This window comes from Apium graveolens, chromosome 8, assembly GCF_009905375.1.
Source record: "Apium graveolens cultivar Ventura chromosome 8, ASM990537v1, whole genome shotgun sequence".
NCBI classification, from domain to species: domain Eukaryota; kingdom Viridiplantae; phylum Streptophyta; class Magnoliopsida; order Apiales; family Apiaceae; genus Apium; species Apium graveolens.
In genome coordinates, this window is record NC_133654.1 from 9,575,754 (window position 1) to 9,602,728 (window position 26,975).

Here is a 26,975-nt window from a genome sequence, read left to right on the forward strand (position 1 = left end):
TGTGCCTAAACAGTCGAGGCAAGGGAGATGACCGAATAATAGTCGTGAACAGAGAAGGGGCTGTCGAGGCCAGGGAACCCCTCTTCTCCTCCTCCATCTGATCTAGAATTTTCTTTATGTCTCCAACCCTAACAATCTCTATTTCCCTTGTCACCATTCGTATTTCTCGAATAATGGGAGCATAGTGGTCGCTCATTCGTCCCCCTCCCCCGGGTTGCACCTAGGAATCCCCTTCCTAATCGGCTCCACGTCTTCGTTGTTCCATCCTTCTAGGTGGGGTACGGTGACGTCTTCATGGGGGAGTCGCCGCAAGATTCTTTTTCGGAGTTCTTTGATCCTCAGGCTCCCTCTCCGCTCTTTCTTTTCTATAATTCTCTAATTTGAGCCTAAGGTCGTGCTCACTTAATTTCTTTCCCACTCGGTCAAGCACACTGGTTGATCTTGCCTCAGACGAAGCTGGCTTCGGCCCCGATCTTTTAGAGATCCGGCTGTCTCGCTTAACCTGGCTTGCACGAATCTCATCCCACTCCAACGATGCCTCCTTCTTTTGCTTGGCCTCAGCTGCCGCATCATCGAACTCATGAATGAGTCATTTCTGAGGACCCTTGCCCTTCCAGTTGCACTGAGAGAGTTTGAGGCAGTGTGCCTTTCGCTTAGCTTTCCGGGTAGAACTTCTTTCTACCCTGGACATCCTGGTGTTGATTTCATTCATCTAGTTGTCTAGCCCCTCGAGATATGTCATGACCGCCTGTCCATCAACGAGTGCAGGTAGTGGTGGTGGCACCTGATTCTTTAGGGGCGTCTGCTCGATCCCGCTTTGGTCCCCCTTCTTGCCTCCGCTTCATGGCGTTACCACTGATTTCCCTTCTTTGGTCAACTTTTCTCCCTAAGATGAAAAGCTTCCCTCCTTCTAGCGCCAAATGTTGAAGGGAGGTTTTCGTTCAACAGTGTTTTGGAGGTTGATGGCCGGAATGAAGATCATGGGTGGTGTTTAAGGGCGGTGTTTGAAGGTGGGGGAAGGTTGTGTATGAGGGTGGCTGAGCTTTTATGATGACTCCTCAAGAAAGAATAGGGTTTTCTTTATTCTTTCTCAAATGTCGACTCATATCTCATACAAGTGCCTACGTACCCTATTTATACGGATCAAGCATCACGTAGTTCTTGGGGAACAAGTCACCTAGGCTAGGGTTAGGGTTTTTCGACCCGTGCAGCCCATGTCCAAGTCAGGCCTTCAACCAATTAGTCACGTAAATATCAATCGGCCCCACACGCTTCCTACAATTTCATAGCATCTCCGCATTTCTTCCCGTGATTATAGGGATGTCCCGTGTAGGCCCTGAAATTTACGAACAACTCAGTCATCTATGAGTCATTTTCCATATTTCATACAAATTAACCTAATGTGAGTCGGCCTGGTCGCCTCGGCTCACATCAGCTCTTCCCAGATCGATAAGTGTACCATATCCTTCATTATTTCACTAAGAGCGGGCTCACGAGTCTGGCTCGCATGTGGGTAGGCCCCCTCCAGCTTATAAGAGGTGTGGGCCGGAAGTCATGTGGTGGGCTTGCAGACAACTAATTCTGTTTATAAGGATATCTGTGCCCCTGTGCCCGGCACAGACAAAGCATTCATAAGCCCAACTCACACGATGTGTGCTCAGCTCATATAATGAGCTCACGAACCCAACTCGCACGACGAGCCCAACTCAAACAATGAGCCCATGAGCCCAGCTCTCACGACGAGCCCAGCTCACACAATGAGCCCATGACCCCAGTCCGCACAAATAGCTCAGCTTGCACAACGAGCCCAAACCGAGTTTGTATTCCTCTAAAGGCTCATGCTTTCAACATATAGACCAAGGTGCTAGCCCATTGGGCCAACTCGTGTTTTCCAGTAATCTAGGCCCATCTTTCCAACGTACCCGTGGGGACCTGTTTAGGCCCCAAGCCCAGAAGTGGGCATAACACATTAAGAATAAAAAGAATTTAACATGTACATAAAGTTATCTTTGTAGTCATGTAGGTCTAACTAAAACATGTAAATCAATGAGAATAGTCATTTTAATTGAACAATCTAATGAAAATAGTAAACAAAACTAACATCTGAGTTACAACATCTATTACATCAAACTTGCGGTACTTGTTCTGCCGAAACACTTAACTAAATTTAACGAACAAAGCACAGAGTGCGGTACTAGACGATATTAAAAGAATGAGTTAGGGTTGAGTACAATTAATAAAGATCTTTTAATCTTAGAATAATACATAATAATTTTTTTAAATAAAATAAATGTGTTAACTTATTAATTTGTATGATATTAAATATATTTTAAAATTATATTTTATTATAAATATATGTCGCAGTTTGTGGTTCCGGTTGCGATTTTGTGATTTTTAAAAATTTGAAACCGAATCCAAACCCCGAGCAAGCGATTTTTAAAATTTAAATATGCAACCAATCAGTGTTTCACGATTATCCGCAAAATACGGTTCAATTGCGAGCGGTTGAGCGGTTCGTTGTACACCTCTAATGCCAAGGGAGCTGAAACTACTTGGATGGATTTAATATATACACATTGTCTTGCTACTAGTACTTTTGTCTGTCAAATATGTACTGAGATCAGAGTAAGTTAGGTGAATTCTCTAGGGCACTTATAACTTGACTTGGTGCTAAGGAGATTGCTAGTTGTTTCTTCATGTAATTGAACCTTGACGAACCTTCTTGAGAAACTATCTTAGTAATGTTGCCCTAAGTACGAGTTTTGTACTTTTTATGTGTGTCGCGGTGCATGGTTGGTCTGTCAGTCCCTCTTTCTTCTTTTAGGCATGGTGAGATTAAGAAGTCTACAAATTGATGGCAGTTAGAACCAGAAGCTTCAAGCTAGCAACCAATTACGAAAGCAGTGGCATCTGTAATGTCACAAGACTTGTAAAATTTCATATTGAATTGCGCAAAGATGATAAATAGGTTAAGATAGAGCTGTCTTACTATTTAACAGAAGTCAATTGGAAGATGATTTCATAGCAATCGCAGATATGTTTTTTATCGTCTCTCAGGCTATGTTTCTGAAACGCATCTTACAAAATTTATGAAATTGATTTTAAATATTTACATTCGACGTTAAAAAGAATTCGTCAGTACTGTTTTGATATCCAAACCAATTTTTAACTAAAAGTTCTAGCAACAAAACAGCTTCTTTTATCAGGTAAAAAATCAACCTCTGACTTATAAAACCATAATGTACTCATATGATTTGGATATGCAACAGAAGATGAGGATGATTCTTTGATCCTGCTGCTTGCTTTATAGTTCCACTAAGTCACTTCGTAGAGAGTAATGCAGAGTCACGTTCAGGCTTCGCGCCTGAATTGCACACAGATACTGATATGTGGATACTGGAATGATAGTTATTCATTACAAATATAGAATTTCCTGTGGATACGTTCAGGCTTCGGCGCCTGAATGATACCTGGATCCGTTTATTTCCTGCGGAACTCGATAAAGATTGTATATTATGATGTCAAGTTACATTGTTAAGATCACATCTTTACAAACTTTCTTAGATATGCACTGGTATTATGTTGAATGTCTAGTTGTTGAAAAAACTTGGAGAAAAAGACACCTACATTTTTTTTGCAAATGACTTGTACTGCTATATTTCTTGTTTTCTTCTTCTTCTCTTATAAAACTCAAGGTAAACTAGCCATTATATAGGCTTTACAAACATATTAAAACAAACTATTACTAAAACTAACCACTACTAATTAATGGGTAAATTACATGTCCATAATTTACTCCATAACTCCACTACCCCACTACTAAACAATTCTAAAATAATATTTTTCTCTAATAATTAATCATTGCTAAATATCTAATAATTAAATAAACAAATAATTAATAACTAAATTTAAGATTATTCCAACACTAGTGACAGTCAAATATCAGGCGTTTGCTTTGCTACATTACATTGTTAAGATCGCAACTTTTCCCATGTAATGGAGAAGTATCGAAATAAGACAGGGAATTGCTCTGTTGCTAATTGTTACATTGTTCAGTCACCTGTGAGACTGTGTCATTGCCTTTTGTTCTATCCTCTTCAATTGGTTCCATTGGGAAATCGAAAAATACCAGGAAGGATACAAGTGTTTCCGTCGATGCATCAGCTGGTTCTCCGATATTTGCAGGGTTATTTGCCATATCGGAAATAGATCAGTGATCAACTGATAATCTTACTTGCAGGGGGGGTTTGGCTATTCATTGTCGTGCTTGTTCAATTATCTCCTTACCTTCCTCATGTTGGAATCTAAAATCCTGTAAATGTTTATTTTCTAATACCTCGACGTTTTAGAATAACTGATTCATTGACATGTTAGTTCAGAGTGGCAAGGATCGTTGCACGAATGTCAAATTAATCATTAATGGGCTCTCGAGCACCAGCACAAAACCTATTAGCAAAATATTTCATAGTTTTTTAGAGAAACATTTTCAGATTATGGGCTTGGATTGTTGAGTACCCAGCTCACGGAGGAAGGTCCAATAGAATCATATATTTAACATTCCTCTCACTCGAAGCCAGCGCCCATTTTTGGGGCATTAATTACCTTTAGTGTCCACATTAAATTGTTTGTGAGAATATTGAGGATGGCTGGAAATCGAACCTTTGGTCTTCCCGCCAGCCTTAGCTCTGATACCATATTAAGTAAAAACACTAAGATGTTAGAAGAAGGCCAAATAAGATCATATATTTAACATAAATACACGACTTAGAAAAGGACCACAATATTATTGCTACCACCGAGCAATTATGTCAAAGACAAAATCACCCCAAGGACCATAAAAAATAGATGCAACTTGCAAGTGTCCCACACAAATGCAAATGCATCTAATCCCATCTTTTGTCTCTTCAATACAGACACCAACTCATATGCACCACCAATTGACCATCTAGCTAACTTCGTACCATAGTTCCCAAGATTACTTATTCTCTCCTTTTACTTATCTCCATGTGTCCGCAATTGTCTGTTCTCTACTCGTTTTCTTTGGATAATTCACTTTCACATAAAATAATTGAAAATGGAAAAAACATGAGAAAAGAACTATAAGCCTTGACTATGAATAATTACATGCAGGGGAAAGTGAAAGACTGAGAGCCTCTCGGAAGGAATTTGGAATTCTAGTTATTTTGTATTTTATTAATATAAACTAAATAATAATAAAAGAGGACAATTTTTTAACATATTCGTTCTCAAATTAGTACAATTTCCACATAACCTTCTCTAAAGATTAAAATTTATTTGTTTGATATTTTAGAAAACAGAAAATTATTAAAACATATTAGATGTAATGGAAATTATGATATTGATTTTTCTGATAGCATTTGACATTTTTGATTTTTTAGGTGGTACTATCTTATATATGAATTCATCGATCTAATAGCACTATGTCAAACAAACGTTAAACGAACATTATAAAACTCTGAATTATATTATTATATAATTGACTTTTTTTATTTGATACCATTAAATGTTTTATACTTCTAGGTGGTACCATTAAATATTTTTTACTTTTTTGTGGTACCATTTTCCCTTACTAAAATAATATAATTTTTCATAATTTTCACAATTTATCTATATATTTCCCCTACTAATTAATTAATCCTCTTAATATTAGTATTTCATATAAGCGTTTTAAATTATCAATTAGTTTCGTACCCAATTTTATAATACACTCTAATTAAGAGTTCAATGCATATATTTCTTTTTATTTCACCTAATATTTTAAACTAATATGAAAAATAATTATTTTTATTTAAAATTATATACAATAAAATAAATAATAAATATTAATAGAATTTGAAATATCCCTATTTCTTTTTTATTATTATTTAAATTGTCATATTTCATTTACTCGAATTATAGTTAGTACAAATTATGAAAATATTAGAAAAAATTTAAATAAATACTCATAATTTCTTGAATTAGTTTAAATTAGGTAAATTGATGTTATTTCTATAATCACTATAAATATTTTTTTGCTTATTATTTTTTAATTATTCAAATTCTAAATATTAGAAAATTAATATATTTTTTAAAAAAATAAGATAAAATATATTACTAATGATACCATTATACAATTCATTTTTCTAGTTCATACCCTTGAAAATAACGTTTGTCTAACAGATGATTAACAGGGTAGGGTGGTTTTAGATAAATGCAACAATAGTACAACTAATCATAAATGAATTCCAAAAGAACGAACGAAGTCGACTAATTTGATTATCGACATAAAAAGGAAAGGCGTAAAGTAAAATCCGCCGCCACCACCATTATCTCAATTAATAACAAGCTTGTTAATTTCGCTTTCATTTCACGTAATTCTTCTTTGTTTCCCCACATAAAAACTAAAATTAGGATAAGGAGATGATACTATTATTATTTCTGTTATCTTGAAAGAAAGCAATTATGTGTGAAACATTATCCCCGAGAAGCATTCCCCTTTTTCACAAAGAAAATCTGCACTTGTCCCACACATTTACTATGCTATCTACTCCCCCTTCTTTTGTCTCCTTCACTTGTGACACCAAATTTATAATACATTTGCACTACCATATCTGTGTATCTGCAGATTTCGGTTACGGATCTGTCTATATCGTATATGATTCGAATTTGAAAATCTTTTGTATTAGAATTCAAATTTGAAAATATTGATATAAACTCAAGCAAGGATTAAGGAAAGCTTATCACTCTTTGGAGATGGAATAAAGTCAAGAAAATGTCAATTTATGTTGTAGACCTAGGTATTAAAGTAGTGTTTTATAAAAAAAAGAATGATATTAGAATACCATTTGTCAAACTCAATATTCAGAAACAATGACAGCTCAAGTGCACACAGTCACACAATTAGTATCACCTCATGGAAAAGCCAAGTGCACACACTAATATCACATTAATGAATCAAACAAATGTAAAATTTTCAAACAATGAATTAATATTTGTTCACTAAAATATCAAAAAATATGAAAATGTGAGCAACTCATAGCTTTTAAACAAGTGGTTAAACTCAAAAAGCTCAAATTAACTGCAAATAAACTTGACAAAAGTTATAAAATAATATTTCATTCATTACATGGAGATTTCATTACACTGAAGATTCAAATTACACTTAAGATTCAAGTAAATTACACTTAAGATTCAAGTACATGAGGTTTTAATTAAGAGCTTAATAGCTTCTTAATCTTAATCAATAATACAACTGAAATTAAGATCCATACAACATCCATCTTCATCAGCCTGGTCTTTGGTTAGTAGCCATGAGGCAAACATTAAACTTTTTTACTATTTATGTCTATACAAAATTCCACCAGCCCAGGTTGTTTGTTCACTTTTGGCAAAAGAACCTTCCAATCCAAATCTACAACAGAATCTTTCACTTTGCTGCTTCCAAAATACTTGACAAAATATTTTCATACATACATCCGACCCGACCCGAAAACTACAAACAAAAGGATATGATAGAAATTACTGGACCAGATCAGACACCCACCCGAGATCAAGATCCGGGTTTGGACCAGTTGATGGATTCGGGTCGACCCGATCCAACGGATTCTCCTTGCTTAGCTTCTCAAACATTTTTGCCCTTAAACCCCTACCTGACTCCACCCTCTCCATCACAGGCTCCTCTTCAACTTCCTCATCCAGCTTCATTTTCTCCCAAAAATCACTATACCCGGATCTGGGTCGGGTCACGGACCTGGTTGGGGTATTAGGCAAGCTACTAAACCCGACCCGAGTTAAAGGTGACCCGGGAGATCCAAGTCCAGAACTCCCACTGCTCATTTGTAAAGCCCACGAAGTTGGTATAGACTTCACTTTATTAAGCTGCAACTGACGCAAAGATGCCACCATCTCCCCAACAGAACTCGAGCCTAAAGACCGGCTCAACTCAGCAGCCGCCGCCATAGGAGACATAGGCGGCGACTCATTCGGTGAACACTCCCCTTCGAAACAAAACCTTCTGGAAGGGGAGCCATCATAGGAGTGATCACGATCACTCAAACACGAAGCTCTTGGGCTTAAAACCCGAACTTCCTCTGGAGTGTGCGCGAAGAAACACACTCTCCTCCTGCACCCTTGACCATCTTTACAAACTTGAGTACGATAACGAGCTGGATGTAGCCAACACTCGAAAACACCGTGCGCGAATTCACAAACATCTCCTTTCTTACAATTACCTTTTCGAAAGTCCGGGCACGCCGTGCCCGAATAATGAAACTTCCTAGGATCCCTCCTCCGGGCTTTCTCGCCCGGATGGGCATACGGACACTCAGTCCAATCATGTGATCTACCTCGCACACACTTACGCACCTTAAACTCGTACATGCGAAAGTTATCGCAAGCGTACGTGTCGAGAGTCAAATCATTTTCATCATCCGAAACTTCATTCTCGTCATCAAGAACAGCATTGGACTGAATAAATCTGCGGAGATTAGCAAGAGAGTTGTTTTTGAGGAAAAAAGAGTAATCATTTTCGAAGAAATTAGGGTTTGTGTTAGGGCTATGAGATAGAGAATTAATATCAGCCGTTGGATTATCTGAAAAAGACCAAGGAGGGACGTGGACGGTTGGATTTGAATGACGGGATCTTTCTCCGATCATCATCTTGGTGTGTTTTTCAGACAAGTTTGTGTTTATGAAGTGAACTTTGTTTTGATGTTGTATATAAGCTAGTTTTAAACTTGAGGTTTAACTAGGGTTAGGTTAAAATATTGGATATTTTACAATGGTTAGGTTAAATGGAAGTTTAGGGTGACAGGTGTGGTTGAGATTAGTGTATCAAGGTATGTTGTGGATATGCCACGTTTTCTGATAATTGACGTGGATAGGTCGGTGGAGTATGAATGTGTGACTTTGATGAAGTTTGTGTAACAGGCTGTGAGGTTAGAGGAGGTTTATTGTGGGAGACATAAAGACTCCGTACACTTATTATGGGCTTTGACAAAGTCAAGGACCCATTTGCCATACCACAGTTTGATATTGATATAATTTATAAAGTTAAAAGTAAATTTAAATCATATCATTATCCAACAGTTTAATACTCCTATTGAGTACTTTATAGAGAAAAAGTGCTAGAAGCCTAGAACCATGCATGACAACAATTTTATGCGTTTTAAAGCTGTTTGAATTATGGTTTAGTTATACTTTATTTATGATAATTCTGCACTGATCGATTTTTAAAAGAGAGGTCAAGAATTCGATGTATATGATGTTTCTCAAAAAAATAAATGTACTGCTGCTGCTTGGGTACCTCAACCGATAAACCGATCAAAATTGGTTAAAAATATTTGTCCGATTTGCCGATTTCCGATAAACCGCCGATTAATTATCCGATTTTTTAAAAATTGTCCGATAAATTATAAATCGGTACCTCAACCGAATAGTACTGATTTCCGAAATATGTAACACTGGTTGTACAGATTAATAATCTAAAATTAAACCCCTGATCTGAAGTGTATAATTATCAATCGGTATGTTCTTGTGTTTGCCTATAGTGATGAGGACAACAAGGGTACAAATGTAAAATCATCTAAAAGTTGAAAAATAAAATGGGATGGAAACAATGAGTAGAGTAGAGCCCTGGCGTGGAAACACAAAATGAAGATAAAGGGATAAAAGAGAATGGAGAGGACGTGATCTATCATTATCAGTCCATCGTGGGTATATTGTTGTTGTGTTCTTTTATAGCATTGTCTTACATTTCTCAATATTTCAAAAAATTAAAAAAAAAATCACAAATATAACTTAAAATTTTATAAATGAGTATACATTTTATGAAATTTTCTGAAAAACACGTGCAAAAACATATACGGCATACAATAAACTCTTAACTACTTAATTATCCGAGTACATGTAATTGATACCACGTACAATAAACTCTTAACTATTTAATTATCCTATCCAAGTGTACTTCAATAATAAACTCTTAATTACGTAGATTATTCAACTGTGCTCTCTCTTATAGAAATCGGACGATTTTTCAAAAATTGTCGATAAATCGCTCAAAAATCGGTCAAAAATGTTTGTCTGATTTGACCCGATTTCTGATAAATCGCCGATAAATCATCCGATTTCTTAAAAATCGTCCGATAAATCTCAAATCGGTACATCAACCGAATAATCCCGATTTCCGAAATTTGTAACACTGACTATGCTCCAATATTTCAAAATTTTATTAACCATTAATATATAGTTTTTAACAACTAAACCTAATTCCTTTTTTCCGACAAAAAAAACTATTTCCTTTTACTTTTATAATAAAATGTACTTTAAGAATAAATATTTATTATAATAAATTTTGAAATGAATGAAAAATAAATATCAAAATATAGAAAGCCAAAAAAATACAGATAATAAAAAATATAATTAATTACTTAATTTATCCCACCCCGTATTAAATATATTAATTTGTTAATGGAGAGCATCCAGTTTGTGAACATATTTTAATTCCCATACTTGGAACCTACTCCATAGCATGTTATCTTTTGCAGGGAACAAATCAGATTTAATTAAGAGTCATAGTTATCCGAAAGGAATAGTGAGTCATGATTATAGCTTTTGTTTAACCTAAAAAAACATAGTATAGCTGTTACAAATTGTGTGCTTGCAAAGTAAGGGGAAGTGCTTAGATTGTATAACCTAATTAGCACGACTAACAAGATATGTTTGTACGTGGCTTGCTAATAAGAGCAACAAACAAAAACAAAGATTGAGGTGGTCAATAATTGAGGATTACTGTACAACAAAGGAAGAAGCTTAAATAGCAAAAAAATTATATGGGGAAGTGTGAGAATCTACTTCTTTAGTGCATTTTTGGAGAATGGCCATGTGATGTAGATCTCAAACTTAGGACAACCCCCCATTTATATACTCCTATGTATTTATCCATACATTGTTTACACTAGCAATTGCCTATTTTAGTGCAACATAGACACGTAGATACATCATACATTATATGATATATTCCGATAGGTGTAAAATCATTTGTTACATCAAATAAAATTACTATATATATGGTTTACATGAAAATATTTATGCACATAAAGAGAAGCAAGGGTATTCTATATATGGACTTAACTTTCCAAATTAATGAGCATGTAAAAAATTAAATTTAAAAATTTCTTCTGAATGCGATAATGACAAACAAGCCCCTTCTTATATATATATAAGATACATTCTAAATTTGAGTCGAGTCCAGTCGAGTCGAGTTTAATTTTTTTTAATTGATCACAATTTCCGATGAGTTTCCGCTCAAATTAATTAATGGGAAGAGGATTAGTACACCATATACCGATCATGACCCGTACCTAAATTTCTAAATATTTAACAAAAATTAATAAACAAATTTCAAAATTTACTATTTAAGCTCCCAGTATCTTGCAAACCACATATTTGTCCATAATAAAGACTTATAATAAATTTTACTTTCTAAAAATATGGACAAATATATAATAAAAATGACCTAAATTTAAAGTATAAGTTTAAATAATAAAATAAGGAGTTTATTTATCGATTCCTGACTTAACCAGCTCGGTAAACTAAGGATGGTTAGCTAACCTCCCAGCCTGAAAATTTTGTATTAACATAGTACTCCCTCCAACCTAAAAATGTTTCCTTCTATTTGACACGTTTGTCAATGTACACTTTTGATTATTAATATCTTTAATTTCGTATTAGTATTAAATATAAAAATTTTATTGTATTAAATTACTCATAAATATGAATCCAACATAATCACTCATGACTATATTTGATCTTATAAATTAGATATAAATTAATAGTCAATCACTTTACTATAAACAGTGTAAAAAATCAAAATGAGAAATGTAACATGGCACTCTAGTATTGAATTCAGAGAAAGTTGTTGTAGTTGCTTGTGTTGGTGGTTAAAAATTGCAGGCAAGAAAAATTGTGGTCACGTGACAAGTCCATGAATATGGGATAAGACTGAATAGGAATAGTACAATTTGTATACTCCATCCCACACAGCTTTTAACTTGGCTTGTAATGAATTTATTGTTCTACTTACTACTTATCCATAGTGTTATAATATCGGAAATCGGAACTATTCGGTTGAGGTATCGATTTACGATTTATCGAATGATTTTTAAAAAATCGGATGATTTATCGGCGATTTATCGGCGATTTATCGGAAATCGGTCAAATCAGAAAAATATTTTCGACCAATTTTTAAGCGATTTATCTACGATTTTTAAAAAATCGGTCGATTTCTATAACGGAGCGTGCTCGGTTTTTAAAGCAACAATGAAAAGCTCCGTGACTTGTAACAGCAGCCGCCGGACTGGACAATAGAGTATGGGGGATGCATGTCACGTGGGCCCCACATCACGTGACACTGCAAAACGTGTCCTGTTCTGCTGTGTCCCGGGGCTACGTGTCCTCAGTTCTGTTTAAAATACTTAGGGCTAACGATGACACATCTATGCTCGACTATATTTGCAGCTATATAAATTTAGGTTTCATTATTTGACATTTTTTTTGTTAATCCCTTATCCCGATAATTCAACTAATCTGGAATACTGCTAGCATATTCGTACACCGGAATATGACAATTCAGTTACATCCATGTCTCCCGAAGAGTTTTGAACTTGTGACCTTAATATGTACTCCCTCGGTCTCACTTGGATGTTTATATTACTTTTCGGACACGTTTTTCAATGCTTCTTTAAAGTATATTTTCATAATATTTTTTTAAAAAAAAAATTGAATGAAAGTTTTACGTTTAAATTTTATTCAAAATTTTTTTTTAAAAAAAAAACATTATGAAATGATACTTTATAGAAGTCTCAAAATAGGTGCTGCACACTAACGTAAACATCTCAGCGGGCCGAAAGAGTAATCTCTTAAAATCATATTCTAAATCAACTAGAACCCGACACTCGTAATGGGTCCATTAATTGACATTTTAATTTAACCTTTAGCGTGTCTTTTTCTTCTTCTCTGTGTTCTTAGTTTGACACCGTAAATCCGTAACCGCATATATGACATTGAAATCAAATTAAAACCTTTTTAGTAAGTTTTTTTTGGTTAAACTAGGTGTTTGTGTCCGTTTACGCCAGCTAATCAAATCTCATTATCATAATTCTCTACTTAAATTTATCGAAATTTTAAAAGTAAATTCTCTTAAATTTATGTTACTTTTTAAATTATATGAAAACATTTTTACATACTTTTTATAGTGAAAATGTTAATTTTTGTTTTAGTAAGGGATTCATTTACCGGTACTCCTTATTAGATAGGTGGGAGTTTCAAAACTTCTTTTTTCCATATATATTATTTTTGAGATAATTTAGATAATCAATATCTCTTTCGGCAATACTTGAAATTTTAAGAGTTAAAGAAAGATCACTGAACTAATAGAAAATTTTTTATACTCAATTTTAATTTTTTAATCCAATTTTTGAAAACATTACAAAAAAAATAAATAAATGTATTAAATTTAGATATATTCAATCAAGAAAAGTTAAAATTTAGAGGGACTCTGAAATTTAGCCTGGAATATAGTTCATAGATAATCGAGAACATCGGTATTGGGGGATGAAGACAAGGAACGAAAAATCCAAATAAATGAAAGTAAAACCAAACAATAGTTCGTTTGGACCATATAAATGCTGAAATTGCTGGCGTTTGCAGTATGGGACTGCTACCAGCTTAAGGATTGAAACGGTGCGTGTGCCCCACATACATGACAAAATTCAGGGTATAATAACAAGGTTGAAGTAGGTTTGAGATTATTTTATTTTTTTAATTGTAGGTAATTTGCAACCACTATTTTCTGTGCCCACTGAAAAAATCCTACGGACTCACGCAATAGCCCTGGATAAGATAAGGATTGAGATGATTTTAAGGGAACTGGCATCGAGTTCTGTTTATTCGTTAATCGATCGTATAATTAATGTTTTCATTCACAAACATGCATTATGGTGGATTTTATATTATAATGGAAAGCAAACACATGATTATTAAAAGAGTTAATTGTCATTAAAGTGTGTCTCATATATTAAGGTTTGAAGAATAAAGTGCACATAAATGAAGGGGACGCATGTTTAAATTAAAGAGTAGTGTTTCACTTGAAAAAATAGTGTTAAGTTGCTAAAAAAAATATTCGCAAAATCTCTTCTATATCTATACTATACTATTATAAGCAAAACATAAGATAATTTGGTTGGGTAGTTAATACCTTCCAAAAAAATTATTAACACTTTCCAAAAAAATAAAAATATACATATAAATAATTTAAAAACACGTTAATTCCGTTTAATTAAAGGTAAAATTACATATTTTACATAGCTACCAACACTTGCACACTCCCATCATAGCCAAAACTCTACTAATAAGTCTTAGCTGAAACCCTCCATATATTTCGCATTTATTAATTAATGTTATTAAATAATATATAATAATTCAAATAAGTTACTATTATCAACCTCTTCAGTCTTTACTATATTTCTTATATTTACTTCGTAAGAGACACGTCTACATAGCTTATATTCATAAAGAAAAAAAAGGAGTACACTTATTAAGTGGCGATATATAAACGAATTGTACATCTACACAAATTAAAGGGAAAATGAAAAAAAAAATCAAATGTAGTAAACTCAACTATTAAGAATATATATGTCTTTTATAAGAGTATAACAACTATAAAAATTGTTAAATGGAGTTTTTACAAGAAAAAACTAAAACTTTTAAAAAAATAAAAAGTTTTGTTTTTAACTTTTTTAATCTCTTAAGTTAGAATAAAAAAATTAATTTTCAATCAGAAATAGTACAAAAGGTCATTATAGTTGAAAGATAAATAAATTGAAATAAAAAAAATAAATATATAAAAAAATAAATCATTTAACACTTGACTAGGGGATAATTAGTGAGATTAAAAAGTCTCATTGAAATTGAAAAGACTAAATTACCCCTGTTTTAAATTTTTATATAAAAGATGTGCTTTTGAGAATCGAACTCGAGATATTTAATTTAGCTATACAACCACATACCTCTACACCATAATGTCAAATGTTTTTTTTTTATCGTAGGTAACCCGCAGCCGCTACCCTTCGGGTGCGCACTGGGTAAACCCTACGGGTATCACATGTGTTTTTTATCATACACATAATATTTAAGTGTGCTAAATAAATATTTCATTTAACTTTAAAGATTGTTACTTGAATTCCGCAAAAAAAATAGTTACATTAATATTTGTACAGTTAATTTTAATTAATTAAATTCCGAATACAAAATTAGATGTAGTACATAAATAAATTATTATCTTATTTATTAATTTTTTTGTAGTTTGAAAATGTATCTCATATATTTTTAACATATTTTATTATTATAAAAGTTATTAAAATGTACATATATAATTTTTAAAAAAAATATTGAAAATAGAATCGCTTATATGTAAATAATCTATAATGGTATTACATATTTAGATGAGTTCGAATTATAATGAGTCAAAGCATTCTATTTTATGCCAATTTGAAATTAAAATTTGGCTCATTTTTTAAAAAATACTCGAAATTTGACTACATGACCAGGTCGAAAAACATCGTCACATTCTATGTTTACTAAATTTAAATTACAAGTTCGGCGAGAATATCTTATCAATAATGTGAATTTTTTTAATATTTTTTGTTAATACAAATTAATGTGTTTGAGGTGTTTATAAGATAAAGTCAATTGATTATTTATATTAAAATTACTAACTTCATTGGTAGCGCATTATTAGTTTTGGGACTTGTCCCGATTTTAAATATATTCGAAATTTGATATGAGATCTCACGCGATTTTTAAAAACTACGATGATGTATTAAATCGATTTTTATTTTATTTTTCACTTAAAAAACTAGCTTTTTAAAAGAATTATTCTAGATGAATAATATTAATTGATTAAGATAATATTGTACAAATATTTTGAATTATTTTTATATTTTGAATTATTCAAAAAAAAAGTTATATCTATACTATATTGTAACATTTGATTCAATGTATTTTATACTATTTAAAGAAAAAATATATATTGTTCAATAATCTGAATGAATTAACCAGTTCAACTAATATTTATAAAACTTTAACAAATTGAAAAATATTTAATTTTAGGAGAATAATATATAATGTTATCAAATTATTAGAGAAAAAAATATTAGAGTAGTAATGAAAGTAACTTAAAAACGGTTTAAATAACGATATGATTTTAATTTTTCTTTCGAATCCTTGAAAAAATCATGAATATCAATTATAAGTCTTTATAATATATAATTTATTTTTATATTACAACTATGATTGATACTCAATTTGCGTAAAAACTAGATATAGATTGTTTGTGAGTGATAATATGAATATCATATATAAATTATTGCAATTTAATTATTACATAATTTTAATTTTTGAATAATTATAAATACATGTTATTTAAGTAATCATTTGTTTCAATAGATGTTAATAGTGATTAAAAATGTACATAAATCAGATATTTAGCATATAAATAATTGAAACCATCGTAATTTACTAAGAATTGTAACATACGATAATTTACATGCTGACACACACATATAACTTAATGTTACTTTGGTAACCGTAGTGTAAATAAAAAATTAACATTTTTCCATGCATGCATACGTTTAATTTAAAAAACTAACATTTTTCATTAAAATCAACTTTTATATTAACAATACTGTAAATTTTACATTATTGTATATTATGATTGCAAGTCATTATGACTTCGATTATGCATTTTTTATCTTTTTAAATTGAGTAAGTTAATTGTAAGTTAGTAGTTAACTCAGTAATAATATAGACCAGTGCATATAATTTATTTAAATAAAATTCAAAATTTTTGTTTAACTCTGTATTCAACATAAATATTATTTTTTAACTTTTTATTTGTAAACATACTAACGACACTGTACAGATTAAGTATAATCGTTTCGTTTTAAACGTATACTGACTACTCTATTTATATTCATTCATTAAATACAAATTATACAACACAAACAAGAATATATATATATATATTGGTTACTAATTTATATTTGAAATATTGTGTAATTTGGTATTGTCTTTTATGAAAATAATACACATTGATAAATAATCAACTTGTATTTGAAATACGTTAGACATTGTATAACATTTACAAATAAGAAAACAATTAAGAACATTATAATTTCATGATGCATAAAAAAAATTTAGAAAATGACCCGTGCCTCACAAGGTTATTATGCTATTTTACTTAATGATATAACAAATAAATGACAGGTTTTTATTTATGTTCGCATATTTATATACTCGGATATTCATATTATTAATAGAAAAGTCGATATCTACAACGTTACACATGACATTTGAGATTTTTTTTTGAGAAACCTAGTATTTCTCTTATATTATTGATAAACTCTCCTAATTATTCTAATTTTTAATTTTTAACCTCTATGTCCCGCCTATATTTAAATGTGTCTGTAATTTAATATGATTTTAATTTTTATGCGATGTTTAGTTGCATAATATTTTTTAAATTCTAGATTACTTATATATGCAATATCAACGTCAATATTCGATTGCTGTGTATAAAATTATTTATCGATCAAAATTTAATCATAAATTTAACAATAAAAATATCAAAACAAATCAATTGTGAGATAAAAGAGTTATAAGTTGTGAATAAGTTGGAGCTTGGCAGTACAGTAAAAATCAATAATTACAGCCCGCGTGCCCTGACTTGCTGCTAAAGTTATCAATCAGAAAAGGAAACAATTAAGTATTGAAAGTGAAATGGTAGGTTTCCATCACTTTCCATTATTATAATCACATTTTAGGTAAAATTAATGTTTCTGTAAATTTCTTAACTCGTACCCAAAATAGTTTGACTTGACATACTTGAACCGAATTGACTGACATGTGACAACTAGGCCCTGCACTCCATATCTGTATTTCACGGGTTTCGGATTTGAAATTACGTACAAAAAATCGAATAAACAAAGAGTTATACATTAGTACCTTTTCAAATATTCTACTTGTTACTCCCTCGATCCCTAAAAACGTTTCCTCTTTATGTTGGACACATTTCTCGATGCACACTTTTAATTGTTAATATCTTTAATTTCGTATTAATATTAAATATAAAAATTTCATTGTATTAAATTACTCATAAATACGAATTTAATAAAATCGCTCATTACTATGTTTGATCTTATAAATTAGACATAAATTAGTAGTCAAACGCTTACCATAAACAGTACAAAATGTCAATATAGGAAATAGATTTCGCGATGGAGGGAGTAATGTTTAATCTACCCGGATATTAATACTTTTAATAAAAATAACAAATAATTTTGTGTTTTTCTATAAATTATCGTAACTGACGATCTTAATTTATTGGCGCATATATCTGAATACGCATATGTAGCATGCATAGTTTGTGGGTATTTCGGGTAGTCTATTCCGTCGGTGGGTATTATGGGCACTTGAAGCTGGAAAGTGGCTGGGAATACCAAAATACCCACAATTTGGGGCGTCGTTAGTGCCCAAAATATCATTTGGCGGGATGCGGTGCCCAAAATACCTACTAAATACGCATGTTTAATATGCGTAATCTTTTTTTAAATTTTTTACAAAGAATACGAATTTCAGCGTATTCACTGCTACAGGAACATGGATACACATTTCCAACATGCGTATTCCTGCTACAGTAACGGTGAATACGCATGTTCAAAATACATATTTTTTGTAAAAATTTAAAAATCTGAATACGCATCTGCAGTATGCGTAGTTCGTGAGCATTCTGGGCAGTCTGTTTCGCCGGTGGATATTGTGGACATTAGCTGGAAAGTGAGGTATTTTGAGCATTTTTTCACTCAAGATCTACTGATCGACTAAAGCACGACACAAATATATTTGGGAATAATTTTTTAAAAAAAATCTCGAGCTTCCTAACCGTTCACGTATTTATTTTTTTTAAAAAAAATACATTTCTCCTATTTTAAAGTGAGATAAGAAATCTAGCTTTAAATAGAGAGCTCTCGCACGTAAATATATTCAAAAAAATTATATATAATATTTATTGTCTAATCAGTCGGTGTTCAAAAATAATTTAATTTCAACAAGGCCACACGCACAGAACATCAAACATAGATTATGAAAAATAGGTAAATTATCATAAATTTAACATTTTTAATAAGAGACTTTTAAGTTGAGATCAATTTAAATGTGGGAGAGAAATCAGTAATGCTACGTATCCAAATCCGTTTCTAAAACTTGTTTCGAATGATATGCCGTGATATTTATCACATTTTAATTTGTGTTTATATATAAAAACACAATGAGTTCTATCTCATTATCAGGATAGTTACTAACATTATCTATCCGGGTCAGAATTTCGGAACAGTTTTGAAAACTTAACATTTCTCGAAAAGAAACCCCTAATTTTCTAATAAACTTGATTAAGTTGGTGCAATTAAAGTCTAGAACAAAACTTGCGGTCCAAATGGGTTACACATATTTGATTACAAGGAAATTAAACTAAACAAGTTCCCCCAAAAACAGGATGTGAATGAGATAATATTAAATTATGACAAAGATTTGTTGTTAGATTTACACCGTTGAAATACTTGGTCAGTTGCTGTCACTACAAATTATGTGGCCAAGACACTAGTAACTTTGTATGACACTTCGAGAGTGATATTTTCATTTAAACTTCTAATATTCTATTTGACTGTCGGTGGAGTGCTATATTCTCGGTAAATAAATAAATTTTCCTGACAGGAATTTTACAGAAATAAATATTTTTAAATTTAATGATCGAATAAATTTCAATTCCAAAAGCAATTATTCCAAAATTTTGTGACAATTTTGCATGACCTAACAAACTTTTATCACGGTGATTGGTTGTGTGAATTATTGATGGCAATGTTTTGCAAGTATTTGTCCAGCCCAATAGCCCATTAAGGTCGAGTTTATAAAGTTTGATTTTACATTTTATCCGGCCTAGTGGATGGTGGGCCAGAGAAAAGCCCGCCAAAGCCTTTTAAGGGAATCCGAGAAAATTTAAAAGCCCATCCCATTTTTATGAATACGAAATTTGGTCATGAAATGAAAGTATACATGGGCTTGAAGAAGTATAACCATTAGCAAGATTTAGGGTGTGTTTGGTATTGCTGTTGCAGACAGCAACAACAGTTTTTCGCTGAAAAGCAGTTAAAAAACTGTTTGATAAAATTTAAAAGCTGCTTTTCGGAAAAGTGTTTTTGGCCTAAAAGGTGCTGTTAGAGAAAACAAGTCCCCCATGCTTTTAGAAAAAACTGCTTTTCAGCTGTTGCGAGAAGCAGATGCTGATTTCACCATCAAACCTTACCAAAAACATCATTATTTTTAATTTTTTGCATGTACACATATACGTATCAAAAAAATTACCAAACAGTTATTTGATTTTTATAACAGCACTTTTTTCAGCAGCACTTTTTTTAACAACACAGCAATTTTTAACAGCAATCTCAAACAGAGCCTTAGACTAAATTTAAGCTGCTGCGTATTTGAATTTTATCCTTTTTAAACTGTCGAAGGAGTTGGTTATTTTCTTTATAAAAAAATTGACTATCTTAACATTTTCTATGTAAATTTGCAATACTCTTCACCAATATTTAAGAATACTAGTCTATAACCCGTGCAATGCACGACTGATTATAACATAATATTATTAGATGCACGTGGTTCCAAATTAATGCCGGATAAAAAAGATTTCGGTTATAGTTTTCCGTGCGACGGCCCGGGACGAGGCGGTACTTGTGATATTTCGGCTTGGGACGCATTTTATTTGGCAGTTTTTTGGATGTTAAATACTATTGGATGGGTTACTTTTTATTGGCATTGGAAACATATCACATTATGGCAGGGTAACGTTTCGCAGTTTAATGAATCTTCCACTTATTTGATGGGCTGGTTAAGAGAATATTTTTTGTAAAAATAAAAAATTTATAAAAGATAATTAATAAAATATAATAATTATGTATGGTTGAAATTAATGAAACATACATTTTTTATATTATACTTTTAATGGATTCAAATGTGGATATTTAACATATTAAGATTTAGAATATTGTTCATATTGAATAAAACGATTCTCATATATTTATTTTAAAATTTAATAATACTATCACATATCAATACTATGCCATTAAAATCGAAAAATATTAAAATGTGACATGGCTACTCATATTTTAATACTTACACATTAAGTTCTTTAATTTATAACTAAAATTTTAGTGTACAAACTTTAAATTCAAATTTTCTTTTTACTTCGAAAACATACACATTTTTTAGTTATCGGTGTTTATTATACATAAGGAATCCTATTTCAATATAATGAATCATATTTCATGTTGACCTATTTAAGAGAGTAAGAGAATGCAAGCTTTGTGTTTTTTTAATTACATGTATTTTTAATATAATTTTTAAATATAGTATTTGTGTTAATCTGATGTGCATTAACTATTAAGAATTAATTAATTATGAGATTATTTGGTCTCCAATTCGGAGAGAATTATTATTTGAATTAATTTAAAAGAGTCAAAGATATATGTTTTTTCTTATTTTTAACGTTAATAATGTTTTTGAAAGTCATGTTAACTATTTTTTAAGAAAGGATTAACAAAAAAAAAACTAATCATAACCTATTACTCTTAAAATAACTTATTACACTTAAAATAGCATATAACATATGCGATATATGGTTTAATTTTAATATTTATTATCATATAATTAGTATTATTATATTTACTTTTAACTATAAAAGGTAAATTATAAAATAAAATAATTAAGTTTTTCAAATTTATGATATTAATTTTAATATAAATTATTTAATTTTATTTTTTCAAATTTATTTATTAATTTTGCGATCGAAATATGTTTTTGATATAAATGGCCAAAGATTTTTATTAACGAGTCACATGAAAACGACGTGTGTTTTGAGTGTGAGAACTTTGGGTTACACATATTTTTAGTCCTCGGATGAACCAAAAGTATTTTTGCTGAGAGAGAGGGGTATTCATTGAGTCTCTGTAGCCTAAAATTTTATTTTTATTTTCTAATGAAAAATGATAAGTATTAGCCTGTTTTTTTGGAAAGGTTTAACTAATCAAACAAACAAAATCATGTTTTGCTTATAATAGTATAGTATAGATAGATAAATTTATATTATTTTTAAAATATTTTTTATATTTTTCTTAATTTATTAAATATATTGTTATATTAAAATTTGAATTACTAAAATTAATTTTGAAAGTGTTTGGTTTACTACAAAAGAGGTAAGAAAGAAGTTGAGCGTAATTAATATTAAGTTGTATAACAATTCATATAGTTTGTAGTTATATTAAATACTTGATTTATTTTTTTAATAAAATTATATTTGTTTAAACTTTATTTTGGAAGGTGTTAGCATACTTGTTAGAAATGTGTTAACCAACTGACCAAACGAAATCATGTTTTGCTTATAATAGTATAGTATAGATTTATTTTTTTAATAAAATTATATTTGTTTAAATTTTATTTTGGAAGGTGTTAGCATACTTGTTAGGAAGTTGTTAAACAACCGACCAAACGAAATCATGTTTTACTTATAATAATATAGTATAGATATATTTTGATTTGAGCTGCCGTGTATTTGAATTTTATTCATTTTAAACTATTGAAGTAATCCGTCACACTAAAATCATACCAAATTTTACAGAATTGTCATGTATTTGAATTTTAATACTCACCATCATTCTCGAGAGCCCATGGATTAAAGAGTGAATGACTGGTGCCCATTTTTTAGGCAATAATTTTCTTTTCATATTCATAATAAATGTTAAGAAATATTGAGGATGACAAGGAGTCAACCCTCCCGTCATCTCTAATATCATATTTAAGAAAAAGTTGATCTAAAAAGTCAAGGTATAGGAAGACCAATTCGGATTTGTAAGAAAAAAAATATTATATATTTTCATGAAATTGAAAATTCCGAATGATTTTCTTTTCGAAAATAAATTGAAAAAGAACCTAAAACAAGCACAGCCCATCAGGCGAATAAACTAATCATGAAAAAGGTTTTACTTGCACACAAACGTTACTTCTCTCACAATAGTCAGCCATGTGTGATTTAAAATATTCATGTAATTTATTATATATTATTATACTTGTAATAAAATTATTATTTTTGGTTGGTACAATGGCCACAACTTGAACTAAACTCTACCTAAGATTCCATTACAAGAAAAAAAGATCCAGGTCAGATCACTGTCACTTAAAAACAAAACTCCACTGAGCACGGTTGGATAGCTCAAGTGGTAAAGGGCTTATCCTCTGTCGTCCCAGATCCTGGGTTCGATCCTGGCTCACCCCGAGAATTTCTGAGAACAGATACTCATTTGTAAGGCTATAAGCCAAAATTAGGCAAAAAAAAAAAAAAAAAAAAAAAAAAAAAAAAAAAAAAAAAAAAAAAAACTCCACTCTGTCCTCACATTTCATTTTTCCAAGTTTAGTGGAGATGATGAAGCAGCAACAGAGACTAGAAGATCCACTTCTGGTGACTTCAAGGAGTTCTAGTACAAGAAGATGGTTCAGAGCTCTGTGGTTTCTTCCTGCACTCATTGCCATTACATGTATAGCTATTTTTATAATCATTTGTCAACTCTTTCATTTCTAGTCATTATTTTATGTTAGTCTTTATTGGTTTTTGTTCTTGAATTTTGGATGATCTGGTGAATTTTTATGTTTTTTGCAACTGCAAGAAGTGTGATCATCAAGATTTTGATTATTTGACATGTGTTTTTGTCTTCTTGATAGACCATAATTTTATTATACTTGTTGATGCCAATTTTGGTCATGGACAAGAGATCATAATTATGTGTATTAGTCCTTCTTCATGACATATATTGAAGTCTTCAGGTTTCCAGAACTGCTTAGATTAGACTTGTTTAGTTCATTTGTTATGTTCAAGTTTTAGATAATCAATCATTTGTTATACTAAGAAAATCATAAGATGAAAAGATTTGAACTATCTGGCACTAGCATAGTTGGAATCTTGATGTAGTTGGAAGGACTAATCATTCTATTTGATGTTGGCAATTTTGTTCTACATTCAGTTGCCGGCCTTACATTAACTGGCTACTTGGAATTTGGAATAATTAAGGGAGGGGGAAAGTATGGTAATGAGGGTCTGTTTTATGGAAATGGTGAAGTTGTTGAATCGGATAAAGCAGTTGTTGCTGCTGATGATGCGCGGTGTTCAAAGACTGGAGTATCGATTCTTGGACAGGGCGGACATGCTGTTGATGCTGCAGTAGCAACTGCTTTGTGCCTAGGTGTTGTTAATGCAATGGCTAGTGGGATTGGTGGTGGGGGTTTTATGGTTGTTCGGTCTTCAGCAACTTCACGAACAGAGGCAATCAATATGAGGGAGACTGCTCCTTTAGCTTCTTCCCAGGTTATGATTTTACTGAAGCATTTGAATAAGAAGAAGATTGTGAAATGAACTTTAATTGTGGCTTCTATTTTAATTTTCTTTTTTCCGTGAAGTCTCTATTGTCATTTAATAATGTTGTAAAGTTTCAATAAACAGACTATGTATGACGATAATCCTGAAACCAAGTCCATAGGAGCACTGTCAATGGGCGTACCTGGCGAGCTAGCTGGTCTCTACGAAGCTTGGTTAAGACATGGACGATTACCTTGGAAGATTTTGTTCCAGCCAGCCATCAAACTCGCTAGAGATGGATTTGTGATTGCTCCATATCTTGGCAAGGCGATTGCTGAACACTCTGACTCAATCACGAGGGACCCTGGTTTAAGACAAGTTTATGCACCTAATGGAAAACTGCTTAAAACTGGTGAGAAGTGCTACAATGTGGAACTTGGTCACAGTTTAGAAGCAATAGCAGAACTAGGGCCGAAAGCCTTCTATGATGGTAGGATTGGCGAAATGTTTGTTAAGGATGTCAAAGAGGCAGGTGGAATTTTGACGATGGAGGATTTGAGGAGCTACAGGGTGGATGTCACAGAGGCTGTAGCCGTGAACGCCATGGGCTACACTATCTTAGGGATGCCTTCTCCTTCAAGTGGAACACTTGGTCTTTCTCTGGTGTGTACCCTTTTGCTCCTTAATTAAACTTCCAGTTCAACTAAATTAATTGAAGCATGCATAGTTTGCTTGAAGCAAGATTTCAAAAAGACTGCAACAAAATTTTCCAGCACTATTAATATTTGAAATTAACGTTAAGTCAAGGCCTTAACTGCGCTTAATCAGCACCTTTCCACCCCTAATAAACCACATAATCAGATGCTTCATGCTTCTGTTGCTAACTGTTAAGGACTACTTTACCATGACATGCCTCCCTAAACTAATTCAGTGACATCTATTTGCAAACATTAGGTCCTAAATATCTTAGATAGCTATGGAAGTACCTATGCTGCAATGGGGTCTTTAGGTATACATCGCATGATTGAAGCACTAAAGCACATGTTTGCTGTTCGAATGAATTTGGGAGACCCCGACTTTGTAAACATCAATGAAACTGCAGCAAATATGCTTTCTCCATCTTTTGCCAAGAGAATTCAGCAGAGAATATTTGACAATACCACCTTCCCCTCTGAGTACTATATGCCCAGGTTAGTCTTATGGCCTTGATTTGTGCAACTAGCTGTAAAATTTACTGATGGTACCACCACTGACTGACTGACTGGAACCTTATATTTCTCACTAAAAGGTGGAGTCAGCTAAGAGACCATGGAACCAGTCATTTCTGCATTGTTGATGCTGATCGAAATGCTGTGTCATTGACGACTACAGTAAATTATCCCTTCGGAGCAACTGTGCTCTCTCCCGCCACTGGCATTGTCCTGAACAATGAAATGGATGACTTCTCCACGCCTGCAGAAATATCCCCTGATCATCTTCCACCAGCTCCAGCTAATTTTATTGAACCGAAGAAGAGGCCATTATCTTCCATGACCCCAATCGTCGTTCTCAAGGTCAGGCAAAAATTGTACATGATATATTGATGACATAAATTTGCAGTCTCATTGCCTGTATCTTGAATGAACACTAAGTTTTATGTGTTGGTAAACAGGAAAATCAATTGGTGGGGGTTATCGGAGGAAGTGGGGGCTTGTACATAATTCCAGCAATTCTACAAGTTTTCCTTAACCACTTTGCATTAGGAATGGAACCTTTATCAGCTGTTCAGAGTCCAAGAGTGTACCACAAGGTCATTTTACTTGACTTGCCTGTATGCGTGCTTGCGTCTGTGAGCATGCTCACAGCTCATATCACTCGCGTATCAGAAAACTACTGATTGACTGAATGCTATTTGTTTGTGCAGCTCATTCCAAATGTGGTCTTGTATGAAGACTGGACTTGCATTGATGGTGAACATATAGAGCTTATTTCTGAAGTAAGGCGATTCTTGGGAGCGAGAGGTCATCAACTAGAAGCCAAATCAGGGGGAGCTATTTCCCAGCTAATTGTTCAAGACCTTCGTAATGCAAATCCTATGGGTCGGAAAAATGGGAAAGTTCCAAAAGATCAAGTCCTGTGTGGAATTCTTACAGCGGTTAGCGACCCTCGGAAAGATGGGAAGCCTGCCGCTATCTGATAAACAACACCCTTCATAGTTCTAGAAGCATTGTATTCAAATGTGTAAACTCTTCTGTACATAGACATTCATAAGCCCTTGAGTTTGCATTCATCCGTAGAAACAACTGCATACGTATTTTGTTCCTCAAACTAGTGATATTTAAATCCAGATATCATAATACACGGTGCTGTGTGTTCGCAAGGACTTCAGAGGCTAAGAGTCTTGTCGAGTTCTACTCATACTGCAGACTCAGCACTATGTACTTGCAGGAATAATAGGTGTCTCACAAAATTATGTGTTTAAAAA

General features: G+C 32.3%; 2 protein-coding genes across 3 annotated transcripts; one reads left to right on the forward strand and one right to left on the reverse strand.

Annotated features, from left to right (window-relative positions):
- Positions 1–7,090: 7,090 nt before the first annotated feature.
- LOC141678096 (zinc finger CCCH domain-containing protein 20) lies at positions 7,091–8,704 on the reverse strand. The gene has a single exon (XM_074484329.1). It carries the CDS (start codon positions 8,656–8,658, stop codon positions 7,519–7,521), a length of 1,140 nt encoding a protein of 379 aa, XP_074340430.1. The 5' UTR covers positions 8,659–8,704; the 3' UTR covers positions 7,091–7,518.
- Positions 8,705–23,268: 14,564 nt separating this feature from the next.
- Positions 23,269–26,873, forward strand: LOC141678734 (glutathione hydrolase 3-like). Of its 2 annotated transcripts, none has more exons than XM_074485105.1 (8): positions 23,269–23,346; positions 23,535–23,696; positions 24,180–24,520; positions 24,656–25,174; positions 25,466–25,701; positions 25,800–26,064; positions 26,163–26,300; positions 26,415–26,873. In XM_074485105.1, exons 2-8 carry the CDS (start codon positions 23,582–23,584, stop codon positions 26,685–26,687), a joined length of 1,887 nt encoding a protein of 628 aa, XP_074341206.1. In that variant the 5' UTR covers positions 23,269–23,346; positions 23,535–23,581; the 3' UTR covers positions 26,688–26,873. The 2 variants fall into 2 exon arrangements, with proteins under 2 accessions (XP_074341206.1, XP_074341207.1); XM_074485106.1 differs by having other exon boundaries at positions 23,332–23,350; positions 23,546–23,696.
- The last annotated feature ends 102 nt before the right edge of the window (positions 26,874–26,975 follow it).